The sequence below is a fragment of the Thrips palmi genome, unplaced genomic scaffold (assembly GCF_012932325.1).
Source record: "Thrips palmi isolate BJ-2018 unplaced genomic scaffold, TpBJ-2018v1 HiC_scaffold_15, whole genome shotgun sequence".
Taxonomy (NCBI): domain Eukaryota; kingdom Metazoa; phylum Arthropoda; class Insecta; order Thysanoptera; family Thripidae; genus Thrips; species Thrips palmi.
In genome coordinates this window covers 7,090,208-7,109,934 of record NW_023144624.1, presented here as the reverse complement: position 1 = coordinate 7,109,934, position 19,727 = coordinate 7,090,208, and the positions used below count along the sequence as shown (strand labels likewise).

General features: G+C 57.1%; 2 protein-coding genes across 2 annotated transcripts in view; both read right to left on the bottom strand.

Moving 5' to 3' along the window:
* LOC117641138 (homeotic protein proboscipedia) overlaps window positions 1-3,800 on the bottom strand; it is a 33,707-nt gene extending 29,907 nt beyond the window's left edge. The window contains exon 1 of the mRNA XM_034378254.1: window positions 3,197-3,800. Within this exon, the coding sequence (XP_034234145.1) occupies window positions 3,197-3,800 (604 nt within the window). The remainder of the gene's footprint in view (window positions 1-3,196) is intronic.
* Window positions 3,801-4,390: 590 nt separating this feature from the next.
* The window catches only part of LOC117641135 (homeobox protein Hox-B3-like), a 34,617-nt gene continuing 19,280 nt past the window's right edge, over window positions 4,391-19,727 (bottom strand). The window contains exon 4 of the mRNA XM_034378252.1: window positions 4,391-4,520. Coding sequence (XP_034234143.1) covers window positions 4,391-4,520 — 130 coding nt within the window. The remainder of the gene's footprint in view (window positions 4,521-19,727) is intronic.

Sequence of the window (19,727 nt, the reverse complement as noted above, 5' to 3'; positions counted from 1 at the left end):
TGTTTCGAAGAAGGTGCCTTTTTGTCGTTACTTTTTGTGCTGGTCGCAAAAAGGGCATAGCGCGGCGCAGCGAAGTGCGTTCCGACCGCGATAAATAATAAACGGCCAACTTTGGCCCCGGAATTGCCTATCAAATCTGGCGAATCTGGCGCCGCCAAGCCTGGCCAAGCCGGACAACTCATTAATTGCCCGCCGGGCCGCTAGGCCGCGCCAGCCCTGGGCCCTGCAGGCCAGCCAGGTGGGGCTCCCTTCGTCCTTGCGCCCCTCGGGGCCCTTGGGCCCTGGGCCCGCCTGGCGTGGCGGCGTGGCCTGGCCTAGGGGGTGGGGACGGCAAGGTCGCCCCCTTGCCGCAGCGGTTTTTGAAAGCGGGCCCTGCGATTGGTCGCCGCGGCCGTCTCCATGGCAACGACGCCAACCTGTTTCCCCTTCAAACAAGAGCCGCGCCGCGCTCTCGGACGCGGCCGCGCGCTCAGTCTAGTGTGACGGCGCGGTGGCGGGCCGGACCAGCCAGCACCCACGCCTGCAACGCCGTCATGGCCGCCACCAGCCGCCACCCAGGCCCAGTGCGACTGACCGGAGGAAAAGTTTCAACAAAGGAACTCACAGGATTGCTGGAAATTCCTTGGTCCATGTGCATAAGATAATTCAACCGATTCAAAATGGAAAGCTTAAGAAACAAGAGAGCAAAGCTACATTGGGGCAGTCATAAAAAAGGATTCAGCAAAACTGTCTACACCTTAGGTGAAACGTGGCGGAAAGGCATGACACTGGCGCGCTGAAGTGATCAATATCGCAGGGCTGGCTGATTGGCGGCGTGGCATCGACCCGGCGACTCGCTGCTCCGGCTTCATTATTCAGTGCCTATTAACACACCGCGCGACTGCGGCGAGAGCTTGGACAACCCGCAAACAAATCCAGGAAACAAACAAATCAATGACGACCACGACGCCGTTCGGTTCCCCGCGCGTTGAGCCCAGCCGCCTCCACCAGTATCTTTTTCGACAAGAGTCGGATAGAACGCGGAATCAGCCGCGAGACGTGCCACGACCCCCTCGCTGTTGCGCCGCCACTGCCGCCACTCGCCGCACCGTGGGGTGGTCTGTTTGTCAGCTCATCAGTCAATCAGCTGCCTGCAGCGCCGCCGCCGCGTCTGCTCGCTATTTTCGTGGCATTTTTTCGGGTCTATTCTACTCGGCTCTCCGCGCGGCACCGGCGGCCGCGACCTCAGCGTCCCTCCGCGCGTCCGCCCGGCGGAGGGCAGGTGACTTGAACGCCCGAAAGCTGCGATTAAAGGGACAGTCTCTATCGATTTGCTGACGTCATCAACAACTTCCAGCGTGTATCCGAGCAACACCGCCGCCGGCCACGGAAACTGATGAAAGTAGCCGCGAACGCGTCGACAGAGAACTCATCAAAGACTTTGTGGAACTTTCCATCTGCGGCGCGGCAGCGCAGTGCTGCGGTTCCGTTCTGTGTTCCTCGTCCCTATAAGGCCCAGTCCGTCTGTCCGTCCGTCCGTCTGGTCCTCTCCGCTGGGAGCTAGGCCCGTGACACTCTTCTGTCGGGTCTGTCTTTCGCCTGCAGCGTGTCGCCTCGCCCCGCGAGAAGTTGGCATCCCTGACAGACGGCTCGGCGCTGCTCCGCGGGTCTTAGCGGCTCGCCCGTCACTTGCTCGTCAAGGCACGCAGCGCCAAATCCGAGCGGCCCTGGCCTGCTCTGGCCGGCCTAACAGAAAACCGTGCCGTCTCCTTTCAGAGCGGGAGCAATTTCTGCGCAACAAACTGCCGGCCGCCTCCGCGAGGAGGTGACTTTCGGTGTTGCCAGTCCGTCAAAGCAACAATTTCTCGCGGCCGGGCCCGCCAGCCTTGACGGCAGCGGGACACCTTGAGAAGCAACAATGCAGGCAAAATACGGGCAGGTACGCACGGTGCTAACAGGCAAGTTTCCCCCCGGACCATGCAACATGTGATTGTTGATTTTCCAAAAGCTAAGGCTCATCGAGGAGGCTACTTTTTGTTGCATGCACACTAACCTTAGTTTTATTTCTATGGTTTTCATTTAAAAAATTTCAAATTTTGACGTAAAACCCCACTTTACAGGAACAGTGAGTTTTTGGAGTCGCATCCTGAAAATACGGCTTTGATAAGGTGATTTAGAATTTTTGTGATTTGGTTTTCAAACACTCAAGTATTCGAGATGCAAGGACATGGTATGCACTTCACTTTGACCCACGCGGCGACCCCAAAAACCAGCGGCAACGTTGGCCTGTGTCCTAAGGTGAACATCCGTGTTCAGTCCATGGCGTCGCCGGGGCTCCGCGCGGAGAGCGTTTGGCGCGTTCCGGCGAGGCTTTTGCAACGCGGCCGCTTTCGGGACAAGCCTCTCGGGACAAGCCGCTCACGAAGCGCCACTCGGTGGCCTTGCGATCGTGACTAACTTTGACGTAATAGCGGCCTGAAGGACACTCGATACTAGAGCTACTTTTGTCATCGCACTCTCACTGTCCGCGACCCACCACTGCACTGCGGACGCAGCAGAAAAAGGACCGCAAAACCACGCACACAAGCAGATCGCTGCACAAAGCAGTGGTGGATTTTATAGCTCCATTTTTTTAGTGTTCAAGTGGCTGCTAAGACAGGGTGAGGCACGCGAGCCCCCCGCCGCTCCGATCCGTAAGTTTTCTCTAGCGTGCCGTATCGGCCTGCTGCTTGAGTATGCAAACGTTTCAATTTTGACGGAACAAATGGCCGAACTCGTGTCGACAGCCATTGACTACTAATTGAAAGACGAACCACCTCGCAGCGGGCAGCGACCTGGCGGCGACCCCCCGGAGCGTCGCACGTACCGTTCCGCACCGGCAGCACGAGGCGCATCCATCGTGTCGTTCGAACGTTCGTTTGGCTTGTGACAAATTTCTTCAAATATTTATCATTTGATAAAAGAATAGTAGTGGCTTAAGTTCGACGTCAATTTTTCTGTCTTTGGCGGCCCATTTGCCATTCATTGGCACGTTTTCAGTTTCCACCGGTTTACAATCAACTTTTCATCTGCCCGGACAGTAAGTTTCTATGGAGACCAGTGTGCTGTAAGCATTTTCCTTTACATCGGGGAGATCAGTTTCACCAAGTTTCACTGTTTGACAGTCATGACTTTGGAAGCTCCTCACGGCCTCGCAGGGCCTCGACGTGGTTCTCACCTTGCTGACTGCTCTTCCTGGTGGTCTTCTTCTCCTTCATCCAGGGGTACTCGGGGACGTTGACGCCGGCGTGCCCGTCGCCCATGGCAGGGTAGCCCCCGCCGGGTCCAGGGGGTTGGGGGCTTAGGGATCCGGGGCCCATGTCCGCACCCATGTGTGGGTGGGGCAGGGCCGTCATGAACTCAGCCATGGACGGCTGGCTGTTGATGAAGCCCGTCTCCACGGTGTTCATGGGAGCCATGGCGTGCTCCATGGGGTGCTGACCGTGCGCGGGGCCCAGGGTGGCGGCCGTCACCGCCGCCAGCCAGAAGCCCGCCCCCGGTCCTCCAGGACCTCCCGGACCAGCGGGCGCGCCGTTGGGCCCTCCAGGGGGCGGCTGCTGCCCGTTGGGGGGCCCCACGTTGTCCATGCCAGGCGACGCGCCCTTCAGGTCGTCCGACTCGAAGTCCTCGTCCTCGTCGTCCAGGTCGTCCTCCATGACGCAGCCCACATTGCCGGGGCCCAGGGCGGCGGCCAGGCCCCCGATGGGGCCCAGGTGCTGTGGCGCGTGCGGCGCGGGTCCCTGCTGCTTGCCGCGCATGTCCGTCAGCACGGTCGCCGGCATGCTTCACATCACCACGTCACCCTATTCACCACCATCTTGAGGAGCACCTTCACCACAAACACATGACACTCGCGCACTGGAAACACACACACGGATTGACACGCACACACACACACACCACGGCACTACGTCGCGCCCATTCCGGCAGCCCAGCCTGTGGCAGCCTGTGGCAGCCTGCGCCCGAGGAGTCGGCGTGGAGGACTTGGCCGCCAGGCCGAGGCGCAGGCCGAGGCACAGGGCGAGGCGGCGCGGGGAGGGGCGGGAGGGGAGGGAGGCCCGATGGTGGGGGAGCGCTGTGGGAGGGGCATGCCGGCGTGGAAGGGGAGGGGCGGCTGGAGAACGCAGTCATGCACACGTACCAGTACCATTCACAAAATTCATCCCCCTTCGATTAGAAAAAAAAAGCGAATCAGTAAAAAACTACCTACCCCCAAAGGCTGGGTGTCCCATGCAGATTGCGGCCGATTCTTCAATAGCGTTGCTTGGGTGCCGCCGCGTCCGCAGCGAGTCCGTCATCGATCAGGCTGTCTGCGCGTCGCAGCCGGGCAACACGCCGCGCGCTCACTCCGGGCTTCCTTCTCAAATAATTATTATGGTACTGGGTTTGCTCTTTGATCAAACCTATTTATGTAGAAACTTCGATATGTCTTGGCCGTTGTTGTTTGAAGCCCCACTTTTTCAACTTTCAATTCTTCATTGGGAGCTACTTGAATCGGACTTCTGTAGTAGGTAAGTGGAACGTAAATTGAAAACTGTACTATTGTTACTGCACTGCAAGGCTCAATTTCTTCTTCTGTCCACATAAGGCCCCAAGAAAGCCCGCAGTCGAACAGGTTGACAAAGTGTACGGGACGGCCTGTCAGTCAGAGCGAGCGATAGGCCGATGACACCCTTGCAACATTGTACGGGATGGAGGCTGACCGTCCGGGTCCCTACGGCCGATCTAATGGGGGTGTCTATTTAGCGCGATGTAGATGTCACCCCACCCACAATCTGCACACACTACCCCGCCGTGAAAAGGCAGTTTAAAACGCGTGAAACTGAATAAGCGCCCCCGAGAGATTCTTCTTTTTTCCCTCCGCCTCCCTCTCCCCGCACAGCGCGCTGCACCCTTTGCGCGAGAGCCGAAGGGGAATGCTCGTCCATACACCGCGCGTAGCCGCGTAGCGCAGCGTCCCACAAAAGAAACAATGAAAAACGTAAAATCCATTCAAAGGAACCTGCTGCATGATTCAGCAGCCTAAACACGCCATTCATGCAACGCCCAGTGCGTCCGAATCGCCCCAAATTTGGGCCCCGCCGCCGCGGAGGCAGCCCGAGATAGAAGACGAGCGCGGGGGAGAAAATCGGCCGGAAGCAGGGTGGTTTGGGCGCAGGCGAGGACCCCCTCACCCCCTCTCACTTTCACAGGGCTTCCTTTCCTGTTTTTACGCCCTTTGTATTGGCAATGAAGACCACTCACATGGTCGCGATTTGTTTTCATAAAGCCTCGTCGACTTTGTCACGACATTGTCTTTTACAAAGCGCTAATAAAGAAAGTTCCCCCTCGTTCTTTTCCCCCATTCGCTGCTTCGTTTAGGGTCTGCGAGGCGAGTGTCGCAGAGTCGAGCAGTTCAGCCAGTAGGATGCAGGTCTGCAGCTTAGCACAGGTCCGAAATTCGAGATATCCGTTCGGTGAAGGGCGAGAAGCGCGGTCCAGGATGCGGCGATACGACGGCGGGGAGGAAAGAATATGTGTGGCGAGGCGCTCAGCACCGAGCGGCAAGCGCGGCAAGGCGGAGGGGAGGAGGATGGGCATAAAATCAGTCTGGCGTGCGGCTATAAATTCATTATTATGCGTTTCTTTCCTGTCGTCTGCAGCCAGAGAGGATCTTGTCACCAGTCCATCCCGTCCCTTGTTCCTCTCCCTTGAAGGAGAAGCACCGCGTCATCCTAGTCATGATAGCCAGCGCAACACCTCGCCCGACTCGCCCGGGGGGACGCGCCGCGCCGCCGTCGTAAAAATGGCTGCGAGTAAAGTCTGTCTCTGGGGGACGGTCCGGCGCGTTACGTTCGGGAAGCGTTGCTTTCCGCGCGGAACTAAGTGGAGTGCTAGAACTATGGGTGCAGCGATACAAAGTTTATTCTCGGTCCGCGAGAGAAGGGTACTAGCCAGAGCCACGACAGAGCGTGCTTCGGGCGCGAAGGCTCTTCCTTCGCACCTTGTACCTTGTCGGCGTGTTCACACACTCGCATTGTGCCGACGCCGCCGTCCTCCCCTCCCCCTCTCCCGGGGTCTGGCGCTCGGCCCGGCGGCGCCGCGAGAATTGCCATTCTGACGTTTCCCTCGTTTGATTAATCTAGGTTGATGAGAGGTGATGCTCGGAGACGGCAAGGTCGAGGAGTGGGGGGTGAGGTCGGGGTGCAGGCGCCACCAGCCGACACACACGGCAGGTACAAAGGCAACGAACCGTCTCGACGAACTCGGTGCGACTTTTCAACAACACACCGACGCGTCCACCCTCGGCGTCACAGCGCTGCACTACCCGCTGAGGGTTGCCTACCTCCGGCGCGGCACAAGACCAAAGGCGGCAGGCGGTGACAAGGAACAAATGAGAGAAGGGCCCCGTATCACCGGCGGGCCGCCACGCCTCGCCCGAAAACGAATTAGCTCTGGTAAAAGTAATCCAATAATATAAACAGGGAAGGAGCGTTCGCCTCCGGGCTGCCTGCTGGAAAACCGGTGCTGATTGCTTTTCTAACATTTGAGTGTTATTTTAAATTTTCAGGAAAGGGATGCGGAAAAGATCTATCCGTTCTGGATGAAGCGTTAGAAAGGTCGACGACCCGAGAAGCAAAGTCCACGCTTGCGTCACATCTGCTTTTCTTTCTCCTGTTCCGAGCCTGCGGGCCTGGACAGAGTTTCTAACGGTACCACGGGATCAGGGTGGCCAGGACGTGCCGGCAACAAAGTCCAGTTCTTTATCCAGTTCCTTGTCGTCCACTGTATGCGGCCCCAGTCATGAATGCAGTACAGCCAGAGTATTGCAATAAAATGGTTCCCCACGGGAAACTTTGTGAGACACGTCGGCCAAGTTAAAAGACGATTTCAGTGCGGATGTTGCAGAAGTGGCTGCACGGCGCTGCGAGCCAAATCACACGAGTTCGACGCGTCGAACACCGCGGCAACCTTTTTTGTCCGCACCCTGCATGTTATAATTCAAGTGTGTGTGGAGAGAGGACAGGGCTCAATGAAGGGGCCTAGCTTGCCGAGCAACCGTCCATTAAATAACGCTTTAGGTGGCCAACAGGTGAGCAGTGGAAGAGGACCAACCAGGGAAGGTCCAAGAAGTCTTGGTTCTCTTCCGGCGCGGCATTCGAACGATACTCTGTCTGCATTTCCCTGTCAGACTCTGCGAAGCTGAAAGAATTGTCGGTCCGATAACCTTGCTGCTATCCTGCCCTCAGCAGCTACGCCACTGTCCACTGTGTCCACGAACGCGCACGCACACACACATCGGGACTGATCCTCTCGGATTACTCATTCATAGGCAGATAAAGGGATCCGGCCACAGTGAAGGGTTGCTTTCACTTGCCCTATTTGCCTGCTCTGGGGCGGTATATATACACCCTGACCGTCCCTCGGACCACCGAAGGGCTGCCGAAGGGGCACCGCCACCGCAGTCGTGACCACGCCGCACCCCGTCGCGGGCCACTTTATAGCTTTGTAATGGGCTGATCAGCTTTCATGTCCCCCTCGGTCCGCGCAGACTGGAGCAGACCCTCCCGTCGGCGACGTCGCGGAGCGCGCGGCAGCAGGACGACCCGCGGAAAAACTTGGCCGAAAAAGACGCGCGGGGAAACGTTTGTCTTATTCACACCCTTGTAACAAGCGAGCTCCCCGCGTTTAATTTGTTTTCGTTCTTATTTACCTTTCCGGAAGGTGATGAATCACCTGTGGTCAGCGCGCACACACAATGGGAGAGGATTAAACACGATTAAAAATACCCTCCGCCTGAACGACAACCAGCCCGGCGACAGGAAGACACAGAGCCACCACAAAGGCCTTTTATTGCAAACATTATTAGAATAACAAGACATGTTGATGCAGTCACACGAGTCAGTTAATGTACAAGGAATTTGATTCCCACATTTTTTCCAACAGCAGCGGAAGGAGAATTCTACTTTACAATTGTAGAATGATAAACTGCCTGGCTCTTAATGGTGTGTGGTGGTGTTGACACAAAGACGACGACACGAAGGTACAAGAGGCAGGACAGTGCATGTTCAACCAGCCGCAGCCCGCCACCAACGCACTCGACTCGGGCAATATTTTCCTACACTGTGTCTCTGCGCTCGTTTTGTATGAGAAACTCTCAGCGCATGCGGACCGTCTTGCGGGCCTCCCCGGGGAACCATCACCTGGGTGTTAGCCCTTCCCCCTTCTCTGATTTATGGAACGGGATGGCTTGTATATACAAATAACTTGAAGGCGGCAGGGCATATTCGCGGTCGCTCATTGCGAGCTGTTCGCACCGTATATGCTAATCAAGCTGTGAGTGAAAACAAACACAGGTAGACTGCTGGAGGTCCCAGTGGCGTAGTGGAGGAGAAGAATGGGAGGGGGGGTTGTAACCTCTCGCCTGAGCAAAGAGCCGAGGGAGCACGCATTTTTTCTATGATTTCCGTTTGAAAGTGGCCAAAAGCTGTTCGTGAGCCTTTCTCCAAGGCGTGGGTGGGTGGCCCTTAGAATTCAACCATGGTTCTTAAACTTTCGAAAAATTGTTTAGTCCCGTTTCCCGGGCCGGCCAACTGCCAAATTTCCCTGGCGTGCGTATCATGTTTCACTGGACGTGTGTGACACGCGTGAACACGCCCTGGACCGGGAGCGCGGCGCGCCCGATCCGTCTTTGTGCGCTTGTCGGCAGTTGGCATATGGAGACATCCCTTTGATGGATGGCTGCCTGTACGAACAGCTGACCGGTGGTGGCCCCCGACTGTAGTCATGCACCCCGTGTGCCCCTGACCCCGTGCCTCAGTGAACTATGGACGGCATGGAGCGCTCTAGAAAACCTCTAACTACTTGCATGGGTGTGCCAAATTTTATGAGCGCCTCCAACAGGAATTAACAGGGTATACAGAACTGCTTTCGGAACAGTTTGTTTTAAGTTTTCTGTGAATTTTCAAGACAAGATTACCATGGTCCTGGTGCTCATGCAAATATTATCAAGTTTTAGAAAAGAACAAATTTAAAAAAGTGACAACAAAATATTTTTTATAAACAAAAGAAAAACAGAGGCGTCCGGTGCATTCCTGGTCCGTGCAAAGCGCGGGAAATGAAATTAGTTTGTTGTGTTCGAGTTCTATGACACCTCCAATACGCAACTTCTTATTAAAAGGCTACAGACGGGGCGGGGCAGGCGCGCGCCGCCTTATAGGAAAAGTGTCACTCAGGAAGTTCACCAAGTTGTTTCTCTGGCGAACTTTCAGAGGGCGTCGGAGGCAAAGAAAGCGTGTTATTGCATTTTCTTCCGGAATGATCTCCGCGCTTGCTGCGAGAAGTACACAGCTGAAAAAGTGCATTTTGCAGTGTCGACGGTTTGGCTTCTGCAATTGTTTGTCTTTAAGTGTTAACAATCTATTCCGCTGTTTCCATTCCACGAGTGCCAAAAGTGCTTTGACCCTTTAAAAAGCGTCTTCTCCTCGGCGCCGGGCGGGCAGGGCGGGCCGGGCGGCTCGTCGGGGAGGTCAAAGCGCCGCGACCAAACCTGACTTTGACTAATCGGAGCGCTCCTCTTTTGCAGCCGATGCGGGGCGTGGCGCTGGAGTGGCGCAGCGTGGCGCAGGGTGGCACCGCCGCGTAGGAGGAGCAGCACCCACTCAGCCATCACGGCGCAGTCGTCACTGTCAGCCGATCATTTTGATCCAAGCAACAGGCAGTGGCGTAGCTGCCTCGTCCCCAGGTCGGTCCAGTGTGGTGCACAACCTCCCTCATCCTAGGCGCCAGGCGGTTGTTCTTCCAAAATATAACGTGCTTTGTGTCCGGTGTTCTTTTTTTCGGCTGGCAAAATTCAGTTCCTTGGCCGGATTCCGAGCTCGTGACTCGCGGAGGCTAGAGGCGGCACGCGCACACAGGGCCTTACTAGGCGGCCCGTGCGTCTTATAATGTTGACTAATGGAGGTGAAATGCTTTTGTTGGCCGGCCTGGCCGGGCCTGCCGGGGTCTGCCGGGGCCTGCCCCGGCCTGGGACACGCAGTTTGTATTCAGACCGACCCCTTCCAGCCCTGCCTGCCCTTCCAGTGCCTCCCAAGCCGCAGCAGCGGGACGTCCGCGACGCCGGGAGCTCCGCAAGGGAAGGACCGGGGTCCACCTCACCGCCTGGCCCGGGTTCAAACACCACCTGTTACAGGAACCTTTTTTAATTTCGACGTTTTTTCCCCTCTTTCCTCCAAACCCGAAATTTCACTTGGAGGGGAGTGCGCCGGGCCGGCCTGCAGACGCCTCTCCCGAAATGCAAAACGCCAGGCGGGGCGGGCGGGGCGGCGAGGGGAGGCGATGTGTGCCGGCTGCGAGGCGGAATATAGGAGATTGAGAGGAGGATGATTGACAGGATAACACGCTGAGCCGCCGCGTTCCCCGCCCCCTTCCCCCGCCCCGCCGCCATTTTGGAAAGGATTCAAGTGTGCAATGTGGAGTGAAGAGAAGGGTGGAGGTGGAGCGCCGCAGCGAAGAAGATGAAGAAAAAGAAGAAGAAGAAGAAGAAGAAGAGGGATACGCCAGGTGCGCTGTCGTTGCCCGCACACTTGTGCATCTTGGAGGCGACCGGCGTGGTACACACGCGCGCGACTTTTGTCTCTGGCTCACGCCCACACAAATAAAAGGGCTCCGTGTGCGCGCGACGTGTAAATTGCAGTGGCCACGTTACCGCAATTAGTAGCCCGCGGGTTTGTGCAGGGTGCTCTGCATGCTGCGTGCCCCTACTCGCCAAAAACGAAAACGCAAAGGCGGCGCGGAAAGAGTCTTCGGCGGCGTGTTCATCCGCGACGCGCCATGCTCCGCTCCACCCCGCGCACCTCCCCTACCCTCTCCGCGGCGCAGTGCGACGCCTGTCAATCAAAAAGGAGACAATGCCGCGCCACGCCCCTCGCAGCCCTTTGCTCCTCCGCGAGAGCGTGCCCGCCATTTCTGGCGCTCAACGGGGATTTTCTCGTGAGAGAGGCGCGGCCCGGGTTCAAATACCACCTCGGGCCAGTTTTTTTTCCCCGGTCCCACTGACCCTGCGGCCGCTGGCGCGCCCTCCCCTTCCTCCTCATGCCAGGCATGAATTGAGAAAACCACAGAACGGGTCGGGAGCCGTCTAATTAGCAATCTGCACGGAAGGACGGAAGGGGAGCGGAGGGAAAACAAGTTTCGATGCGCCCAATTTCTCAAAGCTTCACCCACAAACAACTTGAGTCCAAATTTGGCCCAGTCAAAAAGGTCATAGACGACAAACAAGAGAGTCCTTTGCCACTGTTCACTAAAGGTCGTACAAGAAACGTACGCCGTTTGACTGTTGTGGTAAACGGGCAGCGAGGGAAGGCGATGAAATTCGGGACCCAGAAAGAGGGCTCGACCCTTTCCCCGCAGCCGGCCGGCAGCCACACCGCAGCACTGGCCGGCCACTACAAGTAGTTCTGGTGCTAAATCATGCGGCCAAGTTGAGGCTGGCCGTGGCTGGCCGCCGCCGTTTGGGCCAGCAGCGCCCTGCGGTCGGCGAGGCCGCGTGCGAGCGGCCCGACGGGGCTCCCCGACGGGGACCCGGCGGTCGGCCAGCGGTCCCGCAAGGGCGACAGGGCCCTGTAGGGGCGCAAGTGGACCATACTTCCCGGCCAGGATGCGGCGCGGTCGGCCGTTCGGCCCAGCTGCAGCAGAGAGCCACCCGGGAAGGGAAAGAGTTATGGCACCGAGTGCATCGCGCAGCCGTACCTGTGTGCGCCGTCGGTGTGCAACGGCGCTGAGGTATCTCCTGATGTAAAATTGTGGAAAGTTCCTGCTGAAGGCCTTCATATGCGCACGTCTACCCCTCCCTCACCAACACGCGCGCGCACACACACATACACACACACTCTTTACAGCCTCTACGTGACCACCTTGCCATAAGGGGTAAGTTTACCCACCCCAGCCGGTCCCCGTTATACAGGCTGCGCGGTTTTCTTGTAAAAATACCGGATAGTTGAATAAAAAGGTTACTTTACTTCGACAGCACTTTTGAGTGTGTGAAAAAAACCGTACCCGTTATGCTTAGTAGCAATTCAGCAGAAAAAAGCTTTGGAATTTGGAATAGAGCGTCTCATGGAATCGCGTCATCACGTTTGAACTTGTCCTGAACTCACTGCATGATCAATTTGAGCAGGGTACTTGAAAACAGCTCGCGGTAAAAGTAGGCCTCTCGGAAGAGCCCCCCTTTTCTGGAAAGCGCCCCGCCCGCCCCGAAGCCCCGAGAGGAAGGCCACCCGGCCGAGTCATTTGGCGGCGACGTCTTTCCGGGGAAACGGTTCCGATGCCGCCTCACTCATGACTCGCGTCAATTGATATTCCCGGAACGGGGCCGCAAAAATCCTTCCCCTTCAGCACCGAGATAATGAGAATGCGTTCCCCGGCAAAGCCTCGCCTATCCCCGTTCGGCAGCTTCGGCCTTCTGGAGGGCGAAAGGACCAGTGAAAGCGAGAGATTGGCGCCAGCCATTGAGGCTCTCGACCAGCGAACAGTGGATATGAGTCTTCCAGAAGCCATCAGCGCGCACTTCGCGCGCGGAGTGGGCTGAGCTGAGCGGCATTCCGAATTTCGCTCCAGATTTCGGCTTCCACAGCAAATTGCATATACTAGTGACGCGTGCCGTTGCCGTTGTCACTGGCTCACCGTGATCCATCATCCCGCCTCGGCTCGGCACGGCCTTGTCGCGCTCGGCTCGGCTCCGCTCGTCTCGGGTGCGTGCGAACCGTTTCATCCCTTGTAACGAAGCAGCGCACCCAGCAACCTCACGGAAAAAAACCAACAAGACAAAAACGAAGGTCCGCGATTTGAGTGTGAGCACAGCGAAGGGCCTCGGGTCGATCCCGCGTAAAAGCGGCGAAGGGAACCGAAGGCAAACCGAAGGCAAGCGACGGGAGCGGCGCGAAAGCCATTCATCTACATTTAGCGCGCAACAAGTTCGAGGCGAGGCCCCGCAGCCACCGCGGCCCTTCGACACACTGCTCATCACCGCGGGGAAGGCCGCCCTGTAACCTCAAAACGGGGGAGAATATCATCCCTTTTTGATTTACTTTCAGGGTTTCCGAAGGAGGAAGTAAGGTACTGTGGAAGTGACCGCTCCGTTTTGGCGCCAAAAGTCAGTGCGCGCGACGGCCCGCGAGTGTTTATGGCTCTGGGCTACGCGAGGCTACGGCGGTAAAAGGGCGTAAATTTGTCACGTGTTTCGGGGCAGCGCAGCGCGGCGCCGCGCGTCTCCGCGGGGATGATATGTAGGCCCGATAAAAGTTGTCTTCCGACGCGACACCCCGCCCGGCATCGCCCGGCATCGCGCCGTCCCGCCGTCTGGCCCGGGGCAGGCTGCCTGGCTGCTCGCGCTGGGGTGGCTTCGGGGTGGCTGCGGGGTGGGGCGCGTCCGCAGAGAAAATGATTGAGAAGGTGACTGTGATCGGTCGCGCCTGTCAACTCGAGCGGGCTGTTCATGATCTCGTCGCCCGCGTCACGTCCAGACCCACTTTGCGCAGCACTAGCCAAGTATATTTGTTGCAAACATCCGACTTCCCGATATTTTCTGCCGAGTTGACTGTCGAAGAAAGATCGACGCGATGGTTGGTCCACAACAGTCTCGATATAGGTTTAAGTTCGGTTTTGGTCCCGCCTAACAATTTGATAGACGCGCCCGTTTTGATTTAATACTTCCCTTCGCAAAAGCACTTTTTATTGATACCGCCAGCGCGGGCGGAGCAGTGGAAGGGGCCGCCCGAAGCCCCCACCAAAGACCAGAGCGTCTTCCTGATTATTCAGTCTTAAATTACCGGAAACTTTGTTCTGTGTTTTTAATTTCCGAGCTGCGGGAACTTTTCGGTACACACTGCCATGCGCCGCGCCGGCCTCGCTGGTGGGATGGGCACCGCGGCGCCGCGATCGTGCCAAGGAAGTTTGATTATTTAGCTGACGAAATGCCGCGGGTACGGCGAGTGGGGGGGAGGGTGGGGGGAGGGGGGGGGGGGGGGGACGCGTCACAGACGCCGTCACAGACGTCGATCTCGGCGCCGCCGGTGACGCCCCGACCAAGACGAACCGCCCTCTGGGGACGGGGCCAGGCAGCGCAGGCAGGCAGGGCAGCCCCGAGGCCTCCGGAGGGAGAGGGCCCAAATAAAATACTTCTGAGAGAGCCGAGAAAGCTGTTTCTAGTGTTATTAGTCGGCTTAGGCAGCCCCGACGGCCCCGGCGTCCCCGCTGCCGTTTCCGGGACCACAGCGGCACGCTCCGCACGCTGCCCCGCAGTGTGGCCCACACCCCCACGCATTTGCATGGCCAGGTAATAAAAGAAACGCCCGCCTTTCCTAAATTGGGCCGAATGCGTGCGGTACAAGGTGCCATTACCCGAGGGGGTGGAGGTGTTGGGGCGTGCGGAGAAAAGGACCGGGACAAACACTGAAAGTCAAACAGATGCCAGTGTCCACTACTGGACTGCACTTGGGACGAGCAGACCAGCGCCATTCAAGCCTCAAGCTCAAGTGAACAATGCATCGCAAAAAAGTGAGAGTTGACGAAGATGCGGTCATCCGAGTCGAAGACGCTCCCCCCGCGCCACTACTGTTTTGCCCCCGCAAGTGCCGCGGCCGGCCCCGCGCGGTGATTCAATGGAATCATAACACCCTTTCACCCCGCTGCTTCCCCTCCACCGCCTCCCCGCCGCAGGGCCGCACCCCTCGATGGGGCGGGGGTGATTTGTGCGTCGAATAGGCTGTGGTCAGCAGCGGGTTTGGGCCGAGGGCGCTCTCCCGGGGCCAGGCAGGCCGGCGGGCCGGCGGGCCAGCGCGGGGTCAGCCCCAACTTGTGACCGCAGAAAGATGGAGGGCAAGCAAGGCTGGCGTCGCGTCGAGGCGGTGGAGGCCGTCGCTGCGGCCGCCGCATGATTTAGCCCCATTAATGCACGCTTAGCCCCGCTCAGCCACGCCTAGCGGGGCCTGGCCGGGCAGCACTACCTGCAGTGCAGGGGGCGCCAGGACTCACACAGCAAGCTGGCTCATTCGGCGCCTCACACTAGTCCAGCTTTCCAATGCGCACTTATTCCTTTTCACAGGACCGCTAACGTGACTGACGGTTGAAGCTTGGCGTTGAAAGAAAGTTGCAGTCGAGCTCAAATCTCAAAAATAAATGAAGTTTTTTTTAAAATAAAAATTGATGTGTGGTGTTACGGAACCCTGCACCCATCGGCGAGTTCTCGACAAATCCTGTAGCGACCGTGTTCGCGCCCATAACTCGTTGGCTCGGCAGGTCTGTGAGCGTGGCCCACGCGGCCCGCCCCTTCCCTCGGAGAGGAGACCTCCGACCCGACGACCTTGGAGCGCGCGCGAGAGGTCGCTCCGACCCATCCTGCCTGGCCGACCCTAGTCCGACCCTACCGGCCCAAAGGCGGTACGCGCGCGCGGCCAGGCCCAGTGACGCCAGAGAGATTTAATTTGAGAAACATAATTAAAGACGTCAACTCGCCTTATCGTAAAATTAATACCAAATCATTTGTCTCTGTACCGGGCGAGAAATGGATAGGCGGGCGGGAGAGACGGCAAAAGGAGATACGCGGCGGAGTGCGGGAGAGACGGGGGGGGGGGGGGGGGCGACGGGGGCCGCGAAGGCCTTCCTGAACAGCTGCGCGGCCAGCGTGCTGCCAGCGGGACGGACGCCGTCCTTCCATATACCGTGTTACACTGTACTCTCCTAGAACGGGCCGATCCCGTTATATTCAAATTATCAAAAATAATCGGACTAGAAGTAAGTCAATCTCTCAAAACTGTTGTAAGCACTAGCAAAAAACAGAAACAACTTGAACACAATTAAAAATGCAGCAATTTTAATGCTGCTGGACGCGGTTTATAACCTCGGCGCATGTAATCACAGCGTGGGTACAAATTTACATGGTAATGTTTCGGGGCGATAAGGTACCTACGTTACACTAGCCGAGTGGGCGTGTTCCGACTCTACGGCAAAAGCCAACCAGTTTTTCTTCCGCCGTTTTCTTTTTAAAACGTAAGGAAGAAAAACATTAAAACCGTGAAATGTTACTCCTTTCAAAATTTCCCTCTGAATCTTTTCCGGCGGTCTTAAATTCCCCAGGAAGCACCGTGGCATTGCTGGCCGAGCGCCCAAACCTGAGCTCAGGCGGCAGGCAGGCGGCAGGCAGGCGGCAGGCTTGCCGCCCTCCGAATCCGGTCCCAGCAGCGCCCCACCGGCCCCACCGGCCCCTCGCGGCCCCGCGCAGGTACAATGATGATTGGCCACCATTACAATCCGACTGGCGACCAAAACGTCTCAAATTACACTTGATACTGCATGGCCGCTGGCGGGGCGCAGCGGCGCAGCGCAGCGACTGTTTCGGGACGAGTGGAGCGTGGAAGGGGGGGAAATGGTCGAAATGATTCGAGCGGACGCGAACACGCTTGACAAAAATTAAAATTGTGCTAATTGTTCAAAACGAAAAAATCTTACGATTACAATTTTATTTGGAGGGGGGGGGGCGATTTTATCTCTTGGGCAAAAATATGTCATCCTCGATTCGTGAAGAATCTTTTTTGAACACATCCAAAATTAACAGAACATGGAACCCAATAGGAGAAAATTGACAGAGCCACGGAACTTAGAGCTGGGTCGTCGGTGTGGTTGTTCAATCGAAAACGAACGGTTGTCGTGTACTAAACTACCCCCTGTGAGGGCGAAAAAAAGGAAGGAAACGGACTGACGCGTTCAAATATAGGCTGCTACCCCGTCATCACGCTAGCCACGCGGCGCCGGCCGAACCGGTCGGGGTGGTGAGCCGGGCAGAGCCCTGGCCTCGGGCCTGGCGGTGGCGTGGCTGGCGTGGCATGGGCACTCCGAATTACAGGGAGCACTGCAATCATAATAAAGGGGGACGGCCCAAAATGGCCGCCCTGCCTTTTCTGAATCGTGGAATACGATTGGTCGAACGGCGTGGCGTGGCGGTGTCGATTTCCAGTCCACGGCCATTTCATACCGCCATGTGTTTTGTGGCCTAATTATAGGGTGAGGTGACCCGGCGGACGTGGCGTACACGAGACGGAAAAAAACGATGGGGAAGAACGAAGAAAAAAAGTGTTCTATTCGGAGAGAGTATTCTCCACCCGGAATGTCAGTCTATTTAGACTATCTTGCATTTGAAGCGCTTTGAAAAATCGCGCGCAAGATCTGCCTATAAACCTCCCTGGCCAATAACGCATGCTACGTCACTCGGCGACGGCGCGGCAGCACACGCGGCGACTGTCGAGTGCTTCATATATATTTATCGAAAAAACACGGATGAAAAATGAAAAGGAGAAAAACGGCGGCGCGCTGCGATATTAGTTGGCCGCATCTGATGCCCTGCCGGGCCGTGCCGGGCCCGCGTGCCGGCATACGCAGCCTCCACCCCAAGGTCCTCCTATCAGTGCAGTGCGAGTGTAACAAATGATACCTTGGTGGCTTTATGAGTGTGTCCGCAGCGCATCTCCACCTTTTCGCATATATTTTCCAGCCTGAGAAATATGTTTCTTTTTTCGCACGCTTCCCGATGCAGTCTTATGCATGCCCGCCGCGCCGCTTGTACACACCCAGAAATCTTCGTTCTCGCGTCCATTTTCACTGGAATAAAGGGACAAGTTGAGAAGATCTGTTTTATAAGGCCTAACAGATTGTTGTGATGATTGGAACTTCCTGCTTGGCATTCAGCTTTCGAACTTGCGTGCTACTTGAATATTCAAGTGATGTTTACCACTTTGCCATTCTTTAATGCCCTCAACACTTTTTTCTCACTATTTGCGACCAGGTGTGGAGCACCTACCCACCATGTCCTTATCTCTCAGCACGCCCAAATGCGCACCCCACCCACCACACCACACACAGAGGCAAACTTTTTCGCTCTCTTTGTATGTGTGACTGAACATTCCTCACATATTCGCAGATGACGCTTCCTCCGTAGAATGCAGACTCCTCTCTGCCCCATTTGACTCTCGTGACTGTTGCTTTTCCCTCTCCGCACGCCCCACCGTGCGCATTCTTGTGTTTTTCCGCACCACACTCTTCCAGAGTCATTTTGAGTCTGCGACCCGTCGAGGAGCCCGGCCCGGAGGACCCGGAGGACCCGGAGGAACCGGAGTACGGGACCAATCAGTCGAGCTTCTCCACGCCAAGAGCTCCTCCTTGCTGTCATACGGCACGGCAAAAAAGTGGCTCCGGTCGGCGCAAAGGCGGGGCGGCCATATTTCTGGGTTGTTGTTGTTGTTTCCCCATGAGCTGCCATGATTGGGCAGTCCCCCTTCCCCCTTTTCCCCGCCCACTCCGTGGCCGCGCGACTTCACCGTGCCTACCAATTAAGCACAATTTATTTAATGTGGGGCTGTGTCTCTGTCATTACCGTTCTCTGCTCCGGGCGCCGAGTTCTCCCGCGCGCCGCCCGCTCCGGCCGCTCCGGCGGGACCAAGACCGAGTCCGGGCCGAGCGTCGCCGTGGCGTCGCCGCGCCCCCCAACCCCTTCAAACTGCCCGCCGCCACGCACAAGTCCACTCACAAGAGAGCCTTTTTTCCCCGCCCCGGACGGCTTGCACGGGGTCGCCGCACTGCGCCGTTTAGTCCAATTTCACCTTCTTATTCAACGAAAGACCCGGCGTTTTTCATCCAGTATAACTCGATCGTCACTATTAAAAAAACAGTGGCAGATATCGGCGTGGGAAGTGGCTGGCAGTCTGTGCCTGGAGGGTGGCCTACCCCACTGCAGTGACGGCTGGGCGGACGGGGCCGGCTTGAAAAATGATGCGTCAAAATCAAGATTTCCCCTCTTTTGGCCGTTCACTAGCTTTTTACTCCTCGCGTCCTTTCCGACATTTTATTCGTTGTTGGGCCCCGGGCTCGGCCCCGGGCGCCTGGCAGGCTACACGGTACAAATGCTTTTTCATATGTCACTACTTTTTTACGTCAGCGCCGCGGGTAAAAAATCACAGGCACTGTGATTGGCAGCGTGGCCTTCACGCCGTCTCTCTCGCACGCACAGAGTTTCCGAAAACAGGACCAGGAAATCCCAGCCCAGCAATCGGTGTTAAAGTGCGCTAGAGGAAATTAATGTTTATGGCTGTGCCAGCGAGAACTTTGTCATGGAGCTTCCCACAGAGGCAACAACAACGAAGCACGAAGCGAAGAGTTCTTGTGCTGTTCCGAGTCCTATCGGCCTGGCGTGGCCTGGCTCCTAGAGAGGTTCTAGAGTCTCACTCCGCCACCTACGCTGCGGGTGTCATTTCTGGCAGTGTACAAACGACATTTCCAGGGCATGAAAAACAACACGAACCACACTAGGAACGCCCCTTTCTTTTCGCACACCGCGCCGCGCGGCCGTTCCCATGTCCCCCAACCCCTTCCGTGACTTGAAGCATTTATTTGACCGCCTGTGACCATGCTAAAGCACGGGTCGCGCACCGAAAGGAACAGACCTTGTCGTTCAAATTATCTTTTCAATGGGCGGGAAAACACGAAGGGCACTGGCCGCTGCGTCCGTCGGCCTGTGTCCGTCCGTCTGCGCGTCCCTCGAGACGACTCGGACAATTTTGTCCACACTCGTTCCTACAAGGCCGTGAGAAAGGTCGCCAAGTTGGAATTTGCAAGGCGGTGGCGGATGCGTGGTGCGTGCGTCGCGCGCCCTTGCGAAAGATTTATGTGGCCGAGGGTGCGTT